At 42.5% G+C, this 18,960-nt stretch overlaps 1 protein-coding gene across 1 annotated transcript in view; it reads right to left on the reverse strand.

Annotated features, from left to right (window-relative positions):
- The window catches only part of znf804b (zinc finger protein 804B), a 53,417-nt gene that overhangs the window by 8,169 nt on the left and 26,288 nt on the right, over positions 1–18,960 (reverse strand). Inside the window, 1 exon segment of the mRNA XM_026317826.1 lies at positions 2,211–2,348. Within this exon segment, the coding sequence (XP_026173611.1) occupies positions 2,211–2,348 (138 nt within the window).

The raw sequence follows: 18,960 nt of genomic DNA on the forward strand, positions 1-18,960 counted from the left end.
TACTTTCCTCACCTGATTCTATTCCTAAGTAATATGTATTATTTTATTGTAACCTAATTATTTATTTTTCATGCAGTATTACCCTTAATGTTTTGTTTCTGGTCCTAGAGGCCCAAGTATATGTTTTTAAAAAATCTACTTAACATTGTTTTATCACCTTGATATATTATGACTTTTTCTAATTTCATGAATTTTATAAGAATTGCTTTGCTTTTAACAATCTCATAAATAAGACATCTCACTATTTCTGTTTTGGATCTTAGATACCTCAGTAGAAAAACATGGTTAAATAATATTTTTTTTTTTTCAATTTATATACTCAGTACCTGTGATTGGTTCTGTAATGGAAAAATGAGTTTTAATGATTGATTATTCTTACTGATTATGACTGTTATTGTTTCTTACTATATTCTTGGTTTTTCAGGTTTAACTGGTTTTCATTTACAGGTTGATTCACAGAGTTCACTAAGGCTCATGTGTTTTTCATAATCATATCTGATGTTTATGTTCTTCCTGACCTAGTATAGTCTGACACTAAGGGACACAGTGTTCTCAAGGATGTTGGTGAGGAGTATCTGGGCTAAAGGTTCCTTAGGACACTAAGTGTGAGGAAGGGACAAGTATGACACAGGATGGAGGATTAACTGTCGAATGAGAATATAGAGTTTTAGAATTATTAGGGAATCACTTTGTAGAACAATAGGGAAGTACAGACTTAATTATCTGATTATGTGAATGATTATTTGCATTTACTTTGCATGTCTGTATAAGTAGCGGCCTCAGCCTAATAGGAGCTGAGCAACTGGGGAACAACTGGGGAAGACTGATCAATTATGTTCTATTCTGTTTTGCTCCTTTCTTGCAAGAAATATATTCTGAAAAGACAATCTGTCTGCACTCTCTTTATTGCTCATCCAACGGGTTTTGCTACAACAGTTCTTTTTACATACTGATATCACTTCCAAATTCTAAATAACTCTATTTTGATTTCTGTTAGTGGGATTTTGTCACAGCTTGGGCATAATAATTCTAACATGTGGACTACAAAGATAAGTAATGTCACTATCTAGTATAACTTAGTGTCAGCTACATGTCTGTTTGTGAATAACGTTTAAGGAAGCACCAGGAAAATATATTTGTTCACAGACAGACAATATAACATATTTTTTTCTTTAATAATATGTTATTGTCATTTCTTCATCTCGTCTTCACCATCAAGTGTACAAGCCCAATTTCCAGCAAAATGAAACATCTGTTAGGAATTGCTAATAGGTGAACCCAAATGCACAGCCTGTCAGGCTTGGGTAAGATAAACTTTAATGTTCACACAGGCAGAAAAAGGCAGTGTCAAACCAGCAATGTGTCAAAAACCAGGTAATCAGTCCATACATGCAAAATTCCAGGGAATAGGCAAGAGTAATCCTAGACATAGCAGAGGGTCATACACAAACATGAACTATTTCTACTCCTATGCATCAGGCATACTTATGCTGGCAGACTTATAGAAATACATCTAAACATTCAGCATACCCACACAAAAGCTGACTGAACTCTAGGTTACAGTATAAACAAACTGGCAATTGGTGCAGCCCTGAACTTCTGTCTATATACTCCCCTGAGCTGCACGTGGAAGATTAGTAAGCAGGAAGTAACTTGACCAAAATTACTATGATGTGCATTTCAAAATAAGATTGGAAATAATATGAAATCAATTCATGACAACATCAGTGCAATACTTTCTCCATATAGGACTTTGAAAAACAAACAAAATAAATGTTACAGTTATTACTTTTGTACAAAGAACATCTGTAGAACCCAAACAATGACAATAACGCTCTAGAGTATATACTTATTTTTAGCTTCTATGACAAAATTTTTCTGTGTGATCAGTGTCATTTATCTTATGCTGTCTTAAGATGTTAACCTGTTAAAAGTAAATCTGAAATAAATAAATGCAATACTGTATTTGTGTCTGCCTTATGTTGAGGTGCTCCCCCTCTGTGTGTTCTTGTAAGATATGATCTGGTTGTCGCACTCCTGCTGTTACCTGCAGGGCAACTGTGCCAAATGGGCAGATTGACATGAAAATGTAAAGGAACTTTCCATCAACGTAAGGCTAACACACCCAAATTCTACGACAAGAGATAATGTCTGTGTACAGTTACATATCATGTGTATATCTAGCTCAAGTTGAGGTGCATCCCATATACCTGTTTGTGTGCATGGTCGTAGGAGTTGATGTGGTTGTCAAACTCCTGGTGTCTGAGGTACTGCTTGTCACACAGCTCACAGTAGAAAAGCGCCCTCAGATCCTCCACTGAGCAGCCCAAAGACCTCTCAGCACACTCCTAGTTGAAGAGAGAAATGGAGACATTGGAGGGATTGGGAAAGAGAAATGAAAAAGAGTTGAAATAGACATTAAGGGTTGGGGGAGGGCACAGATAGAAAGCAACACGGGTGGGGGGGTTGAAAGAATGGCAGACTGTTAGCCATTTAGAGCAAATCTACATCCCAGAGACATCAGCAGTAATAGCCTCTACATGTGCTCTGCATAAAACTGTTAAACGGCTTCCCATTAAAACACACTGACTTTGCTGCTGCTGCTGGAGGTTGGACAACAGCACTGGAGCCCTGTACTCATGGCAACTTAAGCCTGGGGACACATTTAATACAGCTTCAATAATAGAAACCTATGTATGTACTGCAACAGCAAATAGCCTGAGTCTGACTGCAGAGAAAGAGGTGATTGCAGCTGACAGACAGAAAAAACTGAGTATCCGAAATGCACTGCTTGTACAGTACTAAATGTGCATGTGAAGAAAAAGTTCCAGACATACACACACAAACATAGATGTATAAAGTTACATAAGTAGCACATGGATAGACAGATATGCATAAATATGCACTGTGCAAATGGCACATAGACCTCAGGGGATAAATTGCCTGACTGCATGTTCACATCAGCCAGAAGGCCTTTTTTGGTCTAAGGACATGCACAGTGTTGTGTACAATAGATTTATGGTCTTGCTTGTGTCTATGTGTGCGTGTGTACGCATGTGCTCAGGGAAGTGTGTGCATTCATGCCATGCTCTGCTTCAGAATGTAATTTCCCTGAGGGTAGGGGATGCCAATAAACACTACTGAATTCTGTTCTACACTGATGTACATGATGGGAATTTAATTTGAGGTTGTCACTTCTTTCTCTCATTCTTCTTTCCATCTTCCACTCTCACTCTCTTTGCCAGCTCTTTTTTGTGCCAGCCTTTTTCTACCTCTTCCAACTCACCCCTTTCTTTCTTTACTTTATCTCCCTTTTTGTCTTTCTATGTTTGCTCTTTTTTCTCTCTCTGGTTTGCTCCTTTTCTGTTTGCTGAGCCCTGGTTCATGCAGTGACAGAGTCTATTGGCCCCAATTTGCTTCAGTAATATTCCTGCACACAGGAACAGAAGTGAGGAGAAAAGAGAGAAAAGACAGCAATGCAGGAAAGAGGGAAAATGACCCCTGCCTGCCCCCTCAGACACATACACACAAACATCAAACAATCCCTGTTGTACATGGCATCAGTTTTTAAGCATATAAAATATACACACAGATTTAAGAGAAAAAAACTGTCCTGGCTCCAGCATGTTTCATCTGCAGGTAAATAGCTTGCAGTCAAAGTGAGTGAAAAGAAGGCGAGGGAACAACAAAGCTGACAGGGCTCCCCCTATTTTTAAATCAACAGAAAAGTAACTAATATACATTGATCATGTGTTGCTGTGTGTGTACTGTTGGTATTGCTCTGCCTTGCAGGCTTAAGTCAGGATTTCGAAATGATCCAATCACCCAGAGCAGACTTCGTTTAAGTGCTGCCAGGGTGATAGGATTGAGATAATGAATGCTGCATATTTGTCAATCTTTGGGCTTATGAAAGTTTCTACAGGAGCTGTGTAAATGTATATGAAATATGTTTGTGTGTGTCACTTATGCACCCGTTCTTGTTCTTCAACTCATTCTTTTCACCTGGTATGGTAATTCCTCTAAGCAGTAAAAAATATATGTGGAAAGAAGGGTGTGTGTTTGCACATGCGAAAAGGTATGAATGCATCAAAGCCTGTATGCATGTATGTGCACTGTATGTGTGAAGTCAATAGCCATTTGCTGACACATGGTTCCCCATTTTCTGCTGAACACAAAAATCAAATATGAGAGCTTTCATTTGCCTTCACTGTCTACACCTCACATTATTTCTACTCCTATGCATCAACATGCATAGGCAGACTTATAGAAATACATCTAAACATTCAGCATACCCACACAAACAGAGATGCTTATGCAGGCACGGTCACACAGCCTGTCAACCTGATGAGCCAGTGCTAAATTAGTGTAGACCTAGATTAACCTCACTATCATAACTCTTATCCTCAATTTGTAAGATTCATTATGAACTCCCGGACACACACACACACACACACACGTGATTTCATGTCTTGAGCTGATGAACAGTTCATGCATTAATTGTTTTTACATTGCAGCCTGTCAGCATTTGATAATGTGTGTATTGTAATGTGTATAGTCATAAAACTCTTCATATAAACCTTCAGGAACCTCTCAGATTTCTACAGATTGAAACCGCGACAATACTGTTCTGATGGAAACTTCCATAGTACCTATTTAAACTGCCCCTTTGGTTTTCTGGATGTTTGACTTTTATAGCAAACAAAATAAAAATCATCCTTATTAAGTCAAAGCAGACTCTACAGAGACTTATGAAAATTTCAAATAATCTGAATTCCTTATCTGGTGATCTTGACCTTCAAGACTGCTGATCTGAACAATAAATCAGAGACCTGTTATGCAGTAATATGCTTCTGAGTGTCATAATCTAATAGTACTTGACAGTAACTTGACTGCTAATGGGACTTTGTCAAAGACAGAAAAAGAAAAAAAGATGCTGGATATCTTTTTTAAGGACAGGTTTGTATTTAGAAGTATATATATTCATTCAGTATATTCATTAGGTAGCTAGCCATCAACTATTTTCAAATGATATGCTTTCTGCTAATACATTTTTTCGATTGATGGAATCAAGTCTAATACATTCATTATAATGCACTCATTTTTACCTCTATTCCATCAAATTTCACAGGAAGAAAGAGTACTTTGCTCTTCTTAAAACTGCCTCTCTGCTTGAACTGCAGTGGAAAGTTCAATCATGCCTTGATTAAAATTGATTAAAGGATAATTTCTTCTCTTTTAGTATTCATCCAATTCAGCCAAATTCTGTGCTGTAGGTAAATTGTCTGTGTCAACAGGTAACTTTTAGATCTGTTTTTTGTTTACATTGATGCCCAAAGTGAAAAAGAAAATATATATTTTTTGGATTTCAATTTCAATTCAATTCAATTTTATTTGTATAGCTCCAAATCACAATACAAATCCTCTTAAGGCACTTTACAAAAACAAAAAACCCAACAAATCCCTTATGAGCAAGCACTTGGCGACAGTGGGGAGGAAAAACTCTTGCAAACTTGCAATTGACATGTAAATTTGCAATCAAATAATAACATGAATATGTTCCATACTTTATTTTTTTTGTACATTGTCTGTTACAATTTATAACATGAAAATAAATAATTAAAATAGTGTTCGGCTACCTACAGTACAGTACTTGTATGAAATAGTTTCACTTGTTTCACTGGTCACTTTCTTGTTGGTTGTAATGAAATGTTGAGCAGCATTTTCATGGATGGCTGGACACAACCAAGAGGGAGGTTGAGGGAGGACTTTTAACGTTAAAAGACTGATTCGTAAAAGTAAAGTCAATCTGACACAGCATTTCGTCTTAATTTAAAATATTTCCTGTTAAAAAAGGGTCTTTGGCTGGAACCTAATGTGGGGATCCCTCCCCTCATAAAAACTGTGGGCTTAAACAAGTAGGAGAAAAAGGTCATATTATTTGGTGTAAGAAGCAGAGAGGCAGGGGAAAAACTCTTATTTGAACCAGTGCCTAAAGAGAAAACCTCTAGAAGTACTAAAATTATCCATCCATCCAGCCATCTTCGTCCGCTTGTCCGGGGCCGGGTCGCGGGGGCAGTAGCCGAATCAGGGATACCCAGACTTCCTTCTCCCTGGACACTTCCTCCAGCTCTTCTGGGGGGACACCGAGGCATTCCCAGGCCAGCCGGGAGACATAGTCCCTCCAGCATGTCGTGGGTCTCCCCCGGGGTCTCCTCCCGGTGGGACATGCCCAGAACACCTCCCAGGCGCCCAGGAGGCATCTGAAACAGATGCCTGAGCCACCTCAACTGACTCCTCTCGATATGGAGGAGCAGCGGCTCTACTCCGAGCTCCTCCTGGGTGACCGAGCTCCTCACCCTATCTCTAAGGAAGCGCCGGCCACCCTGCGGAGGAAGCTCATTTCAGCCGCTTGTATCCATGATCTTGTTCTTTCGGTCATGACCCAAAGCTCATGACCATAGGTGAGAGTAGGAACGTAAGATTGACCAGTAAATCGAGAGCTTCGCCTTCCGGCTCAACTCCTTCTTCACCACAACGGACCGGTACACTGACCGCATTACTGCTGCCGATGCCCCGATCCGTCTGTCAATCTCACGTTCCGTCCTTCCCTCACTCGTGAACAAGACCCCAAGATACTTAAACTCCTCCACCTGAGGCAGGATCTCTGCTCCGTTTGTACAGAGTCCGGATAGCCCTCAGCAAAGGGCCCCGTACCCCATACTCCTGGAGCACCTCCCACAGGATGTCACTAGGGACCCGGTCAAATGCCTTCTCCAAGTCCACAAAACACGTGTACTGGTTGGGCAAACTCCCATGAACCCTCGAGCACCCTCGAGAGTGTGTAGAGCTGGTCCAGTGTTCCACGGCCAGGACGGAAAACCGCATTGTTCCTCCTGGACCCGAGGTTCGACCACCGGCCGGATCCTCCTCTCCAGCACCCTGGCATAGACCTCAACCCCCCCTAGGAGGCTGAGGAGTGTGATCCCTCTGTAGTTGGAACACACCCTCCAGTCCCCCTTCTTAAAAAGAGGAACCACCACCCCGGTCAATCCAGGGGTACTGTCTCCGAACGCCACACGATGTTGCACAGGTGTGTCAGCCATGACAGCCCAACAACATCCAGAGACTTGAGGTACTCGGGGCGGATCTCATCCACCCCCAGTGCTTTGCCACTGAGGAGCTGCTGAACTACCTCAGTGACTTCGGCTTGGGTGATGGATGGATCAGCCTCCGAATCCCCGGCCCCTGCTTCCCTTATGGAAGACGTGTTGACGGGATTGAGGAGATCATAGTATTCCTGTATTCCTTCCATTGTCCGACAATATCCCCAGTCGAGGTCAGCAGCTCCCCACTTCCACTGTAAACAGTGTTGGTAGAGCACTGTTTCCCCCTCCTGAGGCGCCGGATGGTTTGCCAGAATCTCTTCGGGGCCGACAGGTAGTCCTTCTCCATGGCCTCACCGAACTCCTCCCATACCCGAGTTTTTGCCGCCGTTACTGCCTGGGCTGCAGCACGCTTGGCCCGGCGGTACCTGTCAGCTGCTTCGGGAGTCCCACAAGCCAACCAAGCCTGGTAGGACTCCTTCTTCAGCTTGACGGCATCCCTTACCTCCAGTGTCCACCACTGGGTTTGGGGATTGCCGCCATGACAGGCACCCGAAACCTTACGGCCACAGCTCCTAGCCGCTGCGTCGACAATGGAGTTGGAAAACATGGTCCATTTGGACTCGATGTCCCCAGCCTCCCACGGGATCTGGTAGAAGCTCTCTCGGAGGTGTTAGTTAAAGACCCCTCTGACAGCGGGTTCAGCCAAACATTCCCAACAGACCCTCACAATACGTTTGGGCCTGCCAAGTCTGTCCTGCTTCCTCCTCCGCCAGCGGATCCAACTCACCACCAGGTGGTGATCAGTTGACAGCTCTGCCCCTCTCTTCACCCGAGTGTCCAAGACATACGGCCGAAGGAGAGATGACACGACTACAAAGTCGATCATTGACCTCCGGCCTAGGGTGTCCTGGTGCCATGTGCACTGATGGACACCCTTATGCTTGAACATGGTGTTCATTATGGACAAACTGTGACTAGCACAAAAGTCCAGCAACAGAACACCACTCGGGTTCGTATCGGGGAGGCTGTTCCTCCCAATCACTCCCTCCAGGTTTCACTGTCGCAGCCCACATGAGCGTTGAAGTCCCTCAACACAATTATGGAGTCCCCGGTAGGAGCACCTTTCAGCACCCCCCGAGAGACTCCAAAAAGTCCGGGTACTCTGCACTGTTGTTCGGACCACAGGCTGAAACGACAGTGAGAGACCTATCCCCGACCCGAAGGCGCAGGGAAACGAACTTTTCACTCTGGGAGGAAAACTCGAACACGTGGCGGCTAAGTTGGGGTGCTATGAGCAAGCCCACACCAGCTCTCCGCCTCTCACCGCGAGCAACTCCAGAGTAGAAGAGAGTCCAGCCCCTCTCAAGGAGCTGGGCTCCAGAGCCCAGGCTGTGCGTGGAGGTGAGCCCGACTATCTCTAGTTGGTACCGCTCGACCTCCCGCACAAGCTCAGGCTCCTTCCCCCCCAGTGAGGTGACATTCCATGTCCCTAGAGCCAGTCTCAGCATCCAGGGATCGGGTCGCCGAGGTCCCCGTCCTCGACCACTGCCCAATCCACTATGCACCGGCCCGTTATGGATCCTCCTGTGGGTGGTGGGTCCACAGAAGGGTGGCCCCACGCTTTGCCCGGCTGGGCCCCATGGGGGGAGACCCAGCCACCAGGCGCTCACCAACGGGCCCCAACACCAGGCCTGGTTCCAGGGTGAGGCCCCGGCTTCGCCGGATGTTTTGCCGTCACAGTCCTCGGTTTTCGCTCCATAAGAGGTCACTGAACCGCTCTTAGTCTGGTCCGTCACCTAGGACCTGTTTGCCTTGGGAGACCCTGCCAGGGGCATATAGCCCCGGACAACATAGCTCCTAGGATCATATGGGCACTCAGGTGTAGCTGATTAGATCAAGTAGCTGTTTTATTGAGTTTCTGTTTCTTTCCCCCTTGTGTCTCTCTTGCATGTGTATAAATGAATGTGCTAGATAGGCGCAGGCAAATGGTGGGTACTTGGCTACCCTTTGTATGCACTGTAAGCAGTGTTAATCTGTGCCTCCTCAGGCTTAATACTGTATATATATTCTCTTGGACATAGTGAACTGAAACTGATCAGATGTGATAATTGTTAACAGTACTGCAACACAAGTTTTAATTGCAATCTTGTTTAGTATGAAATTCAAAACAACACCAAACTAGTAAAAAATAGGACAAAACAACACTCATCATGCATAATAAATTCACGAAGAGAGAGAAACAAGCCCAGTAGCAACTCAACTGGTGGTAACAGATTCTCTCTGTTCAAACATATTAACTCCTACTGAAATGCAGAAGTTTTACTGCAGAGGATAGAAAAAACTGTAAAAAGATCTGCAATATGGGGATGTTTGAGGAAACTATTGTTACAACTATTGTTACAGTTGCAGAACTGTAAGAGTCACACGTATTACAGCATGTCTCTTTATGAACACCATATCATACCCTGTATGGCTGTTAGTTCATCTCAGCTCATGAGTACAGAGTATCATTGCTCTGTATGTTGTATATTATGTTTTTTCAAGACTGTTACCTTTGGCTTTTAATTTAATTGACTGTTGCTGATGTCGCTTTATAAACCTTTTAAGAATATTCATATTCATTCCTTTAAGAGAGCAACAATCAATAAGCACATGACATGAGTTGTTATAGTTTACATTATTTTGTAATACCTGTATTGATCCATATCTAGTATTTCCTGATTTTTAATTAAAGAAAATGATGAAACATGTAAACAAGCAAAATAATAAGCATGGCCTCAGTAGTACTGAATTGATTGCCAGGGGTTTCAATGTTTCCTTTCAAATGCAAAAATATCTCAAAAATATCAAGGTTGTCTGCTACAACTTAAATTCATTTTGGAAAGTGTGGTAGGTATTGAGTGAAGCATTTGTTTGTCTTGTTGCTGAAATAGTTGCTAGGATGGCTCTTAAGGTCAAAGTTATAAGATCATACAGTCATACGATCATACATTCTGCATTTGAGAGGAGAGGAGGTCTGGATAGGAGACATTTATGAATTCAGAGAATTTCTAATTGCTATTGTGCATTGTGAGAACAATTCAATAAACAATTCATAAATGTTTATCAAGCCCAGTTAAATCCTTAATTATCTTCATCTACAATTATCATTCTAACTTGGCCACTGTAATGAACAGAAGCAATTCCATTTGTGGTTAAAAAACATCCCTCACTGCTCTGTCCCTCTCTCTCAGCCTATTTACATATATCAACTGTTCTGTTTTCTTCACTGCTTGACTCTAAAGTGTTCCTGTGATTTTCTCCATCAGATACACATACACAGAGTCTGGCAATGCGGTGTGATTTCTGGCCATTCTTCTGTAGCTAATGCCAGCTGACCCGAGGGCTTGCTGCTTGTTACTGTAATGACCTGTAGATCTCAGCAACAGATACACTCATGCACACACACACACAAATACAGGATAGCTGAGTGTTAATGAGCTGATATTTGCAGCCCTAATGCACCTCCTTTGAATGCTTTTAATATGCCTCTATGGGCAGTACCCACCCATTTATTAATGTGATGTGTGTGTGTGTGCACATCTGCTTGTGTTTTTTGTGTATGTGCAGCTAGTGTTTGTAGTGTTTGTGTGTGTGCTTGTGTATCTTTCTATGATCCAGATTATTATACCGAGTTAGAAGTATAGCCAAAACAAGTACATGGACTGATGACAGCCAAAATCGCAGATGTGCGATTTTGGGGTCATTAGGGATTTTTAACATTTTTTTTATTTTGTTTTTACGGCCAAAGGACAGATGTATCAGATACCATCTCAGAAACTGCCAGGAACCAGCTCTGTGAAAGAGAGGCTACCCAGGATATAATAATTCAGAATATGACATTATAACAAATGTGGAAAATTGCAAAGTGTATCCTGTGTCAGGTGTGTCATGACCCATTGTGCTTCTGTGTATCTAAGCCATTGCCTCTACATCCTAAATCACCAGCATTTGTGTAATTCTCTTCCTTAGCTGCCTGTCAAAATATAACCAAATGTTCTGTCTCCTTCTGAGCTTTTAAGTATAGCAGCATGCAAGAAACAAACTGAATAAATAAATGATGAAGATATTATATTTGCTAATTTGTGCCCTTCATTCACTTGTGCAGATGAGGAATGATCCTTAAATCAAGGGTCTGTGTTTTCTGGAGGATGTTTTGTTTTTGTTTAATCTTAAGTGGTTCCACATGGCTAATGCAGGAGAAAATGTATATACTGTATATGACAGTATACTTCAGCATATGGCATTTAAAATGAATCAGTGATTATGAGTTAAACAACTTTCAGTTTTAAAGGGGTATTCCAGTGTTTTAGTACTAGAAAGCATTAGCAGAAAATGTGCACATTCTTTAATTCTGTCCTTAACCTCGATTACATCATCTGGGTTTATTCAGATTTTAAAAAGCTCCCTCTAAAGGCACATATGACATACGACTATTGCATTACTACTCATGGCAAGTAAACTGATCTTCAGTTGTAAAATTGGTGGTCTACGCCTTTAATTTAAAGATGTTGACAACACTAATGAAATGTACTGGAATTGCAATTCTTTTCTAAATGGTTGTAATCCCTATTACACTGCCCCAAAATTAGGGGACCAAAAGTAACTGTACAATTCAATATAGACATTACTAATAGCTTTATATTTATTATGTGAGTCCTTTGCTTTAAGTGAATGCAAGTCCTTTGCTTTAAGTGAAATCTGTCAACCTACATCAATAGACACTTGGTCTCTTCCCTGGTAATACTCTATACTGCAGCACTCTTGCGTACTGTTTTCGCAGTTGGACTGAGTCCAGTTGGCTGACTAGGCAATCAACAAAATTACACTATTTTACTTTAAAACTGTCTGTTTAGGATCACTGACATGCTGCAGCAGTTTTAGCAGTTTTAAAGACCTATGAATTCTCCAGTTTTGCACTGCTCAATATACAGTAGCTGTAACATGTAATGCTGAAAATAAGCCCCTTTAAAGTTGTAATTATTGTTTTATTTTTCCAATATGCCAAAGTAAATTAAAAAATGTATTGTAGGAGGTGTTCAAAAGGCTCAAAACAACTGTACTTCAGTTTCACTGGGGCTACAGTCAGTAAGGTGCCTGTGGCATGGACAAATTGCACTGCTGGCCTGTTGAAGTCATAAATCTACGATTAGTCACAAGGCCCAACCAAACGATCATTCAGCAGGCATTCCAAAGTTTAATTTCCTGTCCATCACAACGCAAGGCCAAATAACCCCTTCACTGATCAATCTGGCCTTTTTGCCTTCATCTCTGTCTCTATCTCCCCTCCCCATTCAACAGGGCTCCCTTGTTCTTCGGTGAGTTATTCATATGCTGTATCACTGATCAATCCTGTTCGGTGCAACATTTAAAATCTGCTTACCTCCCAACATTCTCCCCCTTCTTTCCTCAATCTGTCTGTGTTCATGCCATCCTTAATATATAGTGAGCTCAGCCTCTGGCTTGTGCAAGATGAGTTAAACTTATTAACCAGGGCAGAGCAGTCTTACAGACAAAAAAAAAACAAAAAAAAACGGCATCTTAAGACATTTTTTCCATTAGAACAAACATGACCCATTATTTCTTTCCAGCTGTTTTGTGAAAAAATAAACTTGCACTGGCAGAAGCACGAATGCATCAAAGCATGCATGCAAATTCTTAAAATACCCCTGCGTTCTACAAACTGTGGTCTCCTCTGTGTCTTTTAATGTATTTTTATGATCTATCACTCACTGTGCTCTACAGGGACTTGCATTTGTTTCTCTAAAAGGCGAAGATTTTCTTCCCCTTCTCACAGTGCACATTAAGGAGAACATCACAAACCAATTACAGAAAGAATAGGACAGTAGGTATAAAGCATGCAGACTTGAACTTGACTCCCTTCTTTGAGACCTTCTCCACAGTTGCTCTCAGGGATGAAAACAACATAAGAAGAGCCGTGGATGAACAGATTGGTGGGATGGGTCCTCTCTTATGCTTTCACCATCTTCTCTGACATCCCTGACATTCTCTTATTTCAGTTCTTTTTTGTTATTTTTGTGTTTTATAGTATTTTGGGATTTTTCCTCAGTTCCTTTCTTGTGTTGGTTTTCCTCTCTCATGCATTAAAGGCACTTGACAGTTATGTGTCCTTCCATCTGTGTGCCGATCAGGCTTCTCTACTCTCTTGCTAAATGTCATCTCCAGTTTTAAATTCTTGCATCTCCCAGCTGGCAAAAAAATAGAATTATATGGACTGTAATGTCTTTGGGTTAAAGACAAATAATTGCATATATAGGTGAATTCATGTTGGGATCGGTTTAAAAATGTTGGTAGTAAAGAACAAGCAAAAAGAACTTGTCAGAGTGAGAGGTCTGTTTATGACATTTTTTCAGAAGATCGTGGATGTGATAGAGTGAGTGCTCACACCATGTTAGAGATCTTCGACGTCTTTTCTTCATGTACGAAGTTAACAGACTTCTCGGCAAAGGAAAAGAGAAGTTTAAGCGGCTCATGAGCTCTGTACTTCACAAATCTTGTGCCTGGGAGAATCTTTGTCTTTGTGAGTATTGGGGTGTTTCAAAGCACTGTATTAATGGTAGAAGTATTCTCGTTTTAGGTTTTGCTTAAGCTTGCTTTCGGTATGTTGGCTAAGTTAGCTAAGCTAATGTAGCATAAAGGCCGTTTATTTCGGTTGGTGATGTGTTTTTTCTCTTTGGTCTGTTTGTTTCAGTTACAATAATAAAAAAGAATCGAGAACAGACTTCAATAGAAGCAAGAAACGCACGCCTTGTGTGGAGTCTTCTTTTCTTTTTGTTCGCTGGCTGTCTAACAACATAGGGAACGTGTTGTGAGGGCAGCACAGTAAAAAGACATTTGCACAGCGGGTTCAAGCAACACGAAGGAACAGTAGCACACATGAGTCTACGCTCAGGGAAAAGTTATCTCCGAGAGTACACTGCTGAACAGAAAAGCAAAGCAAGTGAGGAACAACAACTGGAGATTACAGATCAACCAACAATGCAACAATCTTCACAACCATTCGACGCCAGGTCACACTCATCTAGAGCAACAAGACGCTCTCAACAGTCATCATCAACAACTTCTTCAGCCACAAAAGCCTATGCCAAAGCAAAGGCTGCACAAGCTCAATTAGTCTTTGCTGAAAAAGAAGCTGATATGATGAAGCAGAAGGCAGAATTGGAAGCAAACATGCTTAAACAAAAAGCCGATTTCGAGGCAAGCATCCATCTTCTACAGTTCCAGAAAGTAGCAGCTGCAGCTGTAGCAGAAGCTTCAGCCTATGAGGAAGCAGAGGTTCAAAGCGGGGAGTTCAAAAATGAACCCAGTATCGAAGCAGAGCCCTTTAATACATCGCAACGCACCAGTGAATATGTTCACCATCAAAGTGAGTTACTCTTCACAGACACTTTCTCTCATCATACCGCAGTAGAGCCTTCCGACAGAAAATACAACAAACTTGACATACAAGACAGAACTGCAGCCATAACTTTGGGTAACTCACCGCAAATAAACAAGAGCATGAAACAAGAAGCAGTAATGAACACTTTTCCCATCAGTACCTACCATCATAACCCGCCAACGCAAGCACTGAATTCTCCAAATGACTCCACACCTGTACCTAATGCAGCACAAGACTTTGCAAGATATCTAATCCGCAAAGAACTGGTGAGCACAGGTCTCCTGCAATTTGACGACAAACCTGAAAATTATTGGGCTTGGAAAGCTTCTTTCATCAGTACAACTAAAGACTTAAATTTATATGCCAGAGAGGAACTGGACCTGTTGACAAAATGGCTGGGTCCCAAGTCATCAGAGCAGGCCAAAAGAATCCGTGCAGTACATACCTATGATCCTTCTGCAGGCATCAAAATGGTTTGGCAACGCCTCGAAGAGTGCTATGGCTCACCTGAGGCCATTGAAGATGCACTGCTGAAAAAAGTAGAGGAATTTCCTAAGCTAACAAATAAAGACAATGTTAAATTAAGAGAGCTCAGCGATATCCTATTGGAGCTAGAGTGTGCTAAACAAGATGGCACCTTACCAGGGCTCACTTACCTGGACACAGCACGGGGAGTGAGACAAATTGTCGAAAAACTTCCTTGCAACCTACAGGAGAGATGGACAGTAGTAGGAACACAATACAAAGAAACGCATTGTGTGCCGTTTCCTCCCTTCTCTGTTTTCAGGCAGTTTGTCCAACAGCAAGCAAAAATGAAAAACGACCCAAGCTTCATATCCAGTGCCAGCAGTCACGTAACTTTACGCACAGAGAATCCCCCACCATATAACCGCAAAGTCACTGTGTCAGCACACAAAACAGACATTGCAGCTAACTCTCCACAATTTAGTCCAGGCTCAAAGAAAATGGAGGAACCAGATCGTCAGTGCCCAATCCATAAGAAGCCACACCCACTTAAGAAATGTAAACTGTTCAGAGACAAACCAATTGAAGAACGTAAGGCTTATCTCAAAGAGCATCACATTTGTTATCGGTGCTGTGGATCTGTCCAACATATTGCAAAGGATTGTAAAGCAATGGTCAAGTGTATTGAGTGTGACAGTACCAAGCATATATCAGCACTGCATCCGGGTCCTGCCTTTCCCCCAAAGAGCACTACACCGGAAAGTCAATTCAATGACGGTGAAGAGCCAAGTGAGAACTCACCTTCAGTAACCTCGAAGTGCACAGAGGTATGTGGTCAAAGTGACAACCCACGCTCCTGTTCTAAGATCTCTTTAGTGAAAGTCTATCCTGCAGGGAAGAAAGAAGAAGCGATTAAAATGTATGCTGTGATCGATGAACAGAGCAATAGGTCACTAGCTAAATCGGAGTTCTTCAACTTGTTTGACATTGATAGCAGACCTGCTCCTTACACTTTAAAGACCTGCTCCGGAAAAGTACAAACTTCAGGAAGGAGAGCAGTCAACTTCTTTATCGAGTCCATGGATGGGAAAGTAAATGTTCAGCTACCACCTTTGATAGAATGTGACTCTGTGCCGGATGATAGGACGGAGATACCGTCTCCAGAGATTGCTCAACATCATCCACACCTCCTCTCAGTTGCAGACAAATCCAGACTGTTGACCACCAAGCTCCAATCCTTTTGCTTTTGGGAAGGGACATTCTTAGAGTGCATAAGGTACGTGAACAAATTAACGGACCCAATAATGCGCCATATGCCCAAAGGCTGGACTTAGGTTGGGTTATTGTGGGAGAGGTATGTCTAGGAAAAGCCCACAGACCAGCAGTGGTCAATGTATACAAGACACACACCTTGGACAATGGGCGTCCGTCTTACTTTGAGCCTTGTCCAAACATGATTCATGTCAAGGAGAATAGTGAGTACACCACACAACAGTGCAGCCCAACAGTGCTAAGTGGTATACAAGCATCAAACATTGGTCAGCCCACAGACATCCTAGGGCACTCTGTGTTTGATAGAACCAAAGGTGATGACAAGCTTGCACTATCCATAGAGGACAAGACATTCCTGGCTCTAATGGACGATGAAGTTTACCAAAACAAAGAGAATAGTTGGGTTGCTCCCTTACCCTTCCGCTGCCCACGAAGGAGGCTTCCAAGCAACAGAGAACAAGCCTTAAAACGCCTCGCCTCACTGCAAAAGACGCTGGAAAAGAAACCAAAAATGAAAGATCATTACATTGAGTTCATGCGGAAAATGCTGGAGAATGATCAAGCTGAGTCTGCACCACCTCTACCCGAAGGTAAAGAACACTGGTATTTACCCACCTTCGGCGTATACCACCCACAGAAACCAGACCAAATTCGAGTTGTTTTTGACTCTAGTGCAGAGAGTGAAGGAACGTCCCTAAACCAAGTGCTTATGAGTGGACCAGACTTGAACAACCCATTATTAGGAGTACTTAAGCGTTTTCGAAGAGAGCCCATAGCCCTGACAGCTGACATACAGCAAATGTTTTATTGCTTTGTGGTTCGTGAAGACCACAGAGACTATCTGCGCTATCTGTGGTTCGAAGACAGTGACATCACAAAGAAGGTTATTGAGTTCAGAATGAAAGTTCATGTATTTGGAAACAGCCCATCACCTGCTGTAGCCATTTATTGCATGAGACGGGCAGCCCAAGAGGGAGAGCGAGAACATGGCTCAGATGCAAGACACTTTGTTGAGCGTCAGTTCTATGTTGATGATGGACTCACATCAGTCGCCACGCCAGAAGGGGCAATCAACCTGCTTGTAAGAACCAAAAACATGTTGGCAGAGTCTAATCTGCGACTTCACAAATTAGCATCAAACTGTAGTCAAGTGATGGAAGCTTTTCCTGTCGAGGATCGTGCAAAAGACCTGAAAGAGTTAGACTTTGGTGTAGATCCCCTTCCAGTGCAGTGTAGCTTAGGACTCTGTTGGAATCTTCAAACCGACAGCTTCACTTACCTTGTGTCAGATGAAGTCAAACCATTCACACGAAGGGGAGTGTTTTCTACAGTAAATAGCCTGTATGACCCTTTGGGCTTTGCAGCTCCCATAATAATGCAGGGTAAAGCACTAGTTAGAGAGTTCTCATCAGAAGAGCGAGACTGGGATGTGGCTCTACCCCCAGAAAAGGAAGAGATGTGGGTCTCATGGAAAGACTCCTTAAAAGTTTTGGAAGACCTCCAGATACCAAGGTGCTACAGTTCAGTTTCATTAAAATCCACGAAAAGGAAGGAGCTGTGTATTTTCTCTGATGCCTCCACTGTAGCCATTGGAGCCGTAGCTTACCTGTGTACTGTCGACAGTGAAGGAAAGCATCAGGTTGGATTTGTAATGGGGAAATCGAAACTTGCACCCCGCCCTGCTCACACAGTTCCACGCCTCGAACTCTGTGCAGCTGTGCTTGCAGTAGAAATGTTCGAGCTGATAAGAGATGAGTTAGACTTGAAAGTGGACAATGTGAAGTTTTTTACAGACAGTAAAATCGTGTTGGGCTACATACACAACTCCACCAGGATGTTTTATATGTATGTGGCTAATCGGGTCACAAGAATCAGAGCTTCTACTCACCCTGAACAATGGTATTATGTCCCAACTGAGCTAAATCCAGCCGACCAAGCTACAAGGTCTAGTCCAGCAGCAGAGCTTCAGAACAGCAACTGGTTTTCAGGCCCAACATTTCTGCATTCAGAGAAATCTGCAGAATCAAACAAAACCAGTCTTGTTTCACTCATCGAACCTGAGACTGATAAGGAAATACGTTCAGAAGTAAAAATACTGACAACTATGACATCAGAGCCTCAACTAGGCTCTCAACGCTTTGAGATGTATTCAAGCTGGACCACACTTTGTCGTATCGTAGCCAGACTCATTCATGTTTCTGCATCGTTCAAACAAGACACAAGTGATCGAAAGGGATGGAGAAGTTTTACTGAAATGCCAAGCAGCAAAGAACTTACTCAAGCCAAAGCTGTTATCATCCGAACTGTCCAACACGAAACTTTCAAAGAGACATTGAAAAACTTTAAAGAAGGAAAACGGACGAACAGGAAACGTGACATACTAAAAAAGCTCAACCCAGTTGTGGACAAAGATGGCCTCCTACGAGTAGGGGGACGTCTCTCTTCTGCCGACCTCACAGAAAAGGAAAAATATCCTTTGATTATTCCAGCTACTAGTCACATCGCCATGATTCTAGTAAGATGGTTCCATGAACAAGTGGCTCATCAAGGAAGACACATTACCGAGGGAGCTGTCCGTAGTGCTGGATACTGGATAGTTGGGGGTAAACGTCTTGTGTCTTCAGTCATCCATAAGTGTGTTACCTGCAGAAGATTACGAGGCAAGATGGAGGTTCA

The sequence above is a fragment of the Mastacembelus armatus genome, chromosome 16 (assembly GCF_900324485.2).
Source record: "Mastacembelus armatus chromosome 16, fMasArm1.2, whole genome shotgun sequence".
NCBI lineage: Eukaryota > Metazoa > Chordata > Actinopteri > Synbranchiformes > Mastacembelidae > Mastacembelus > Mastacembelus armatus.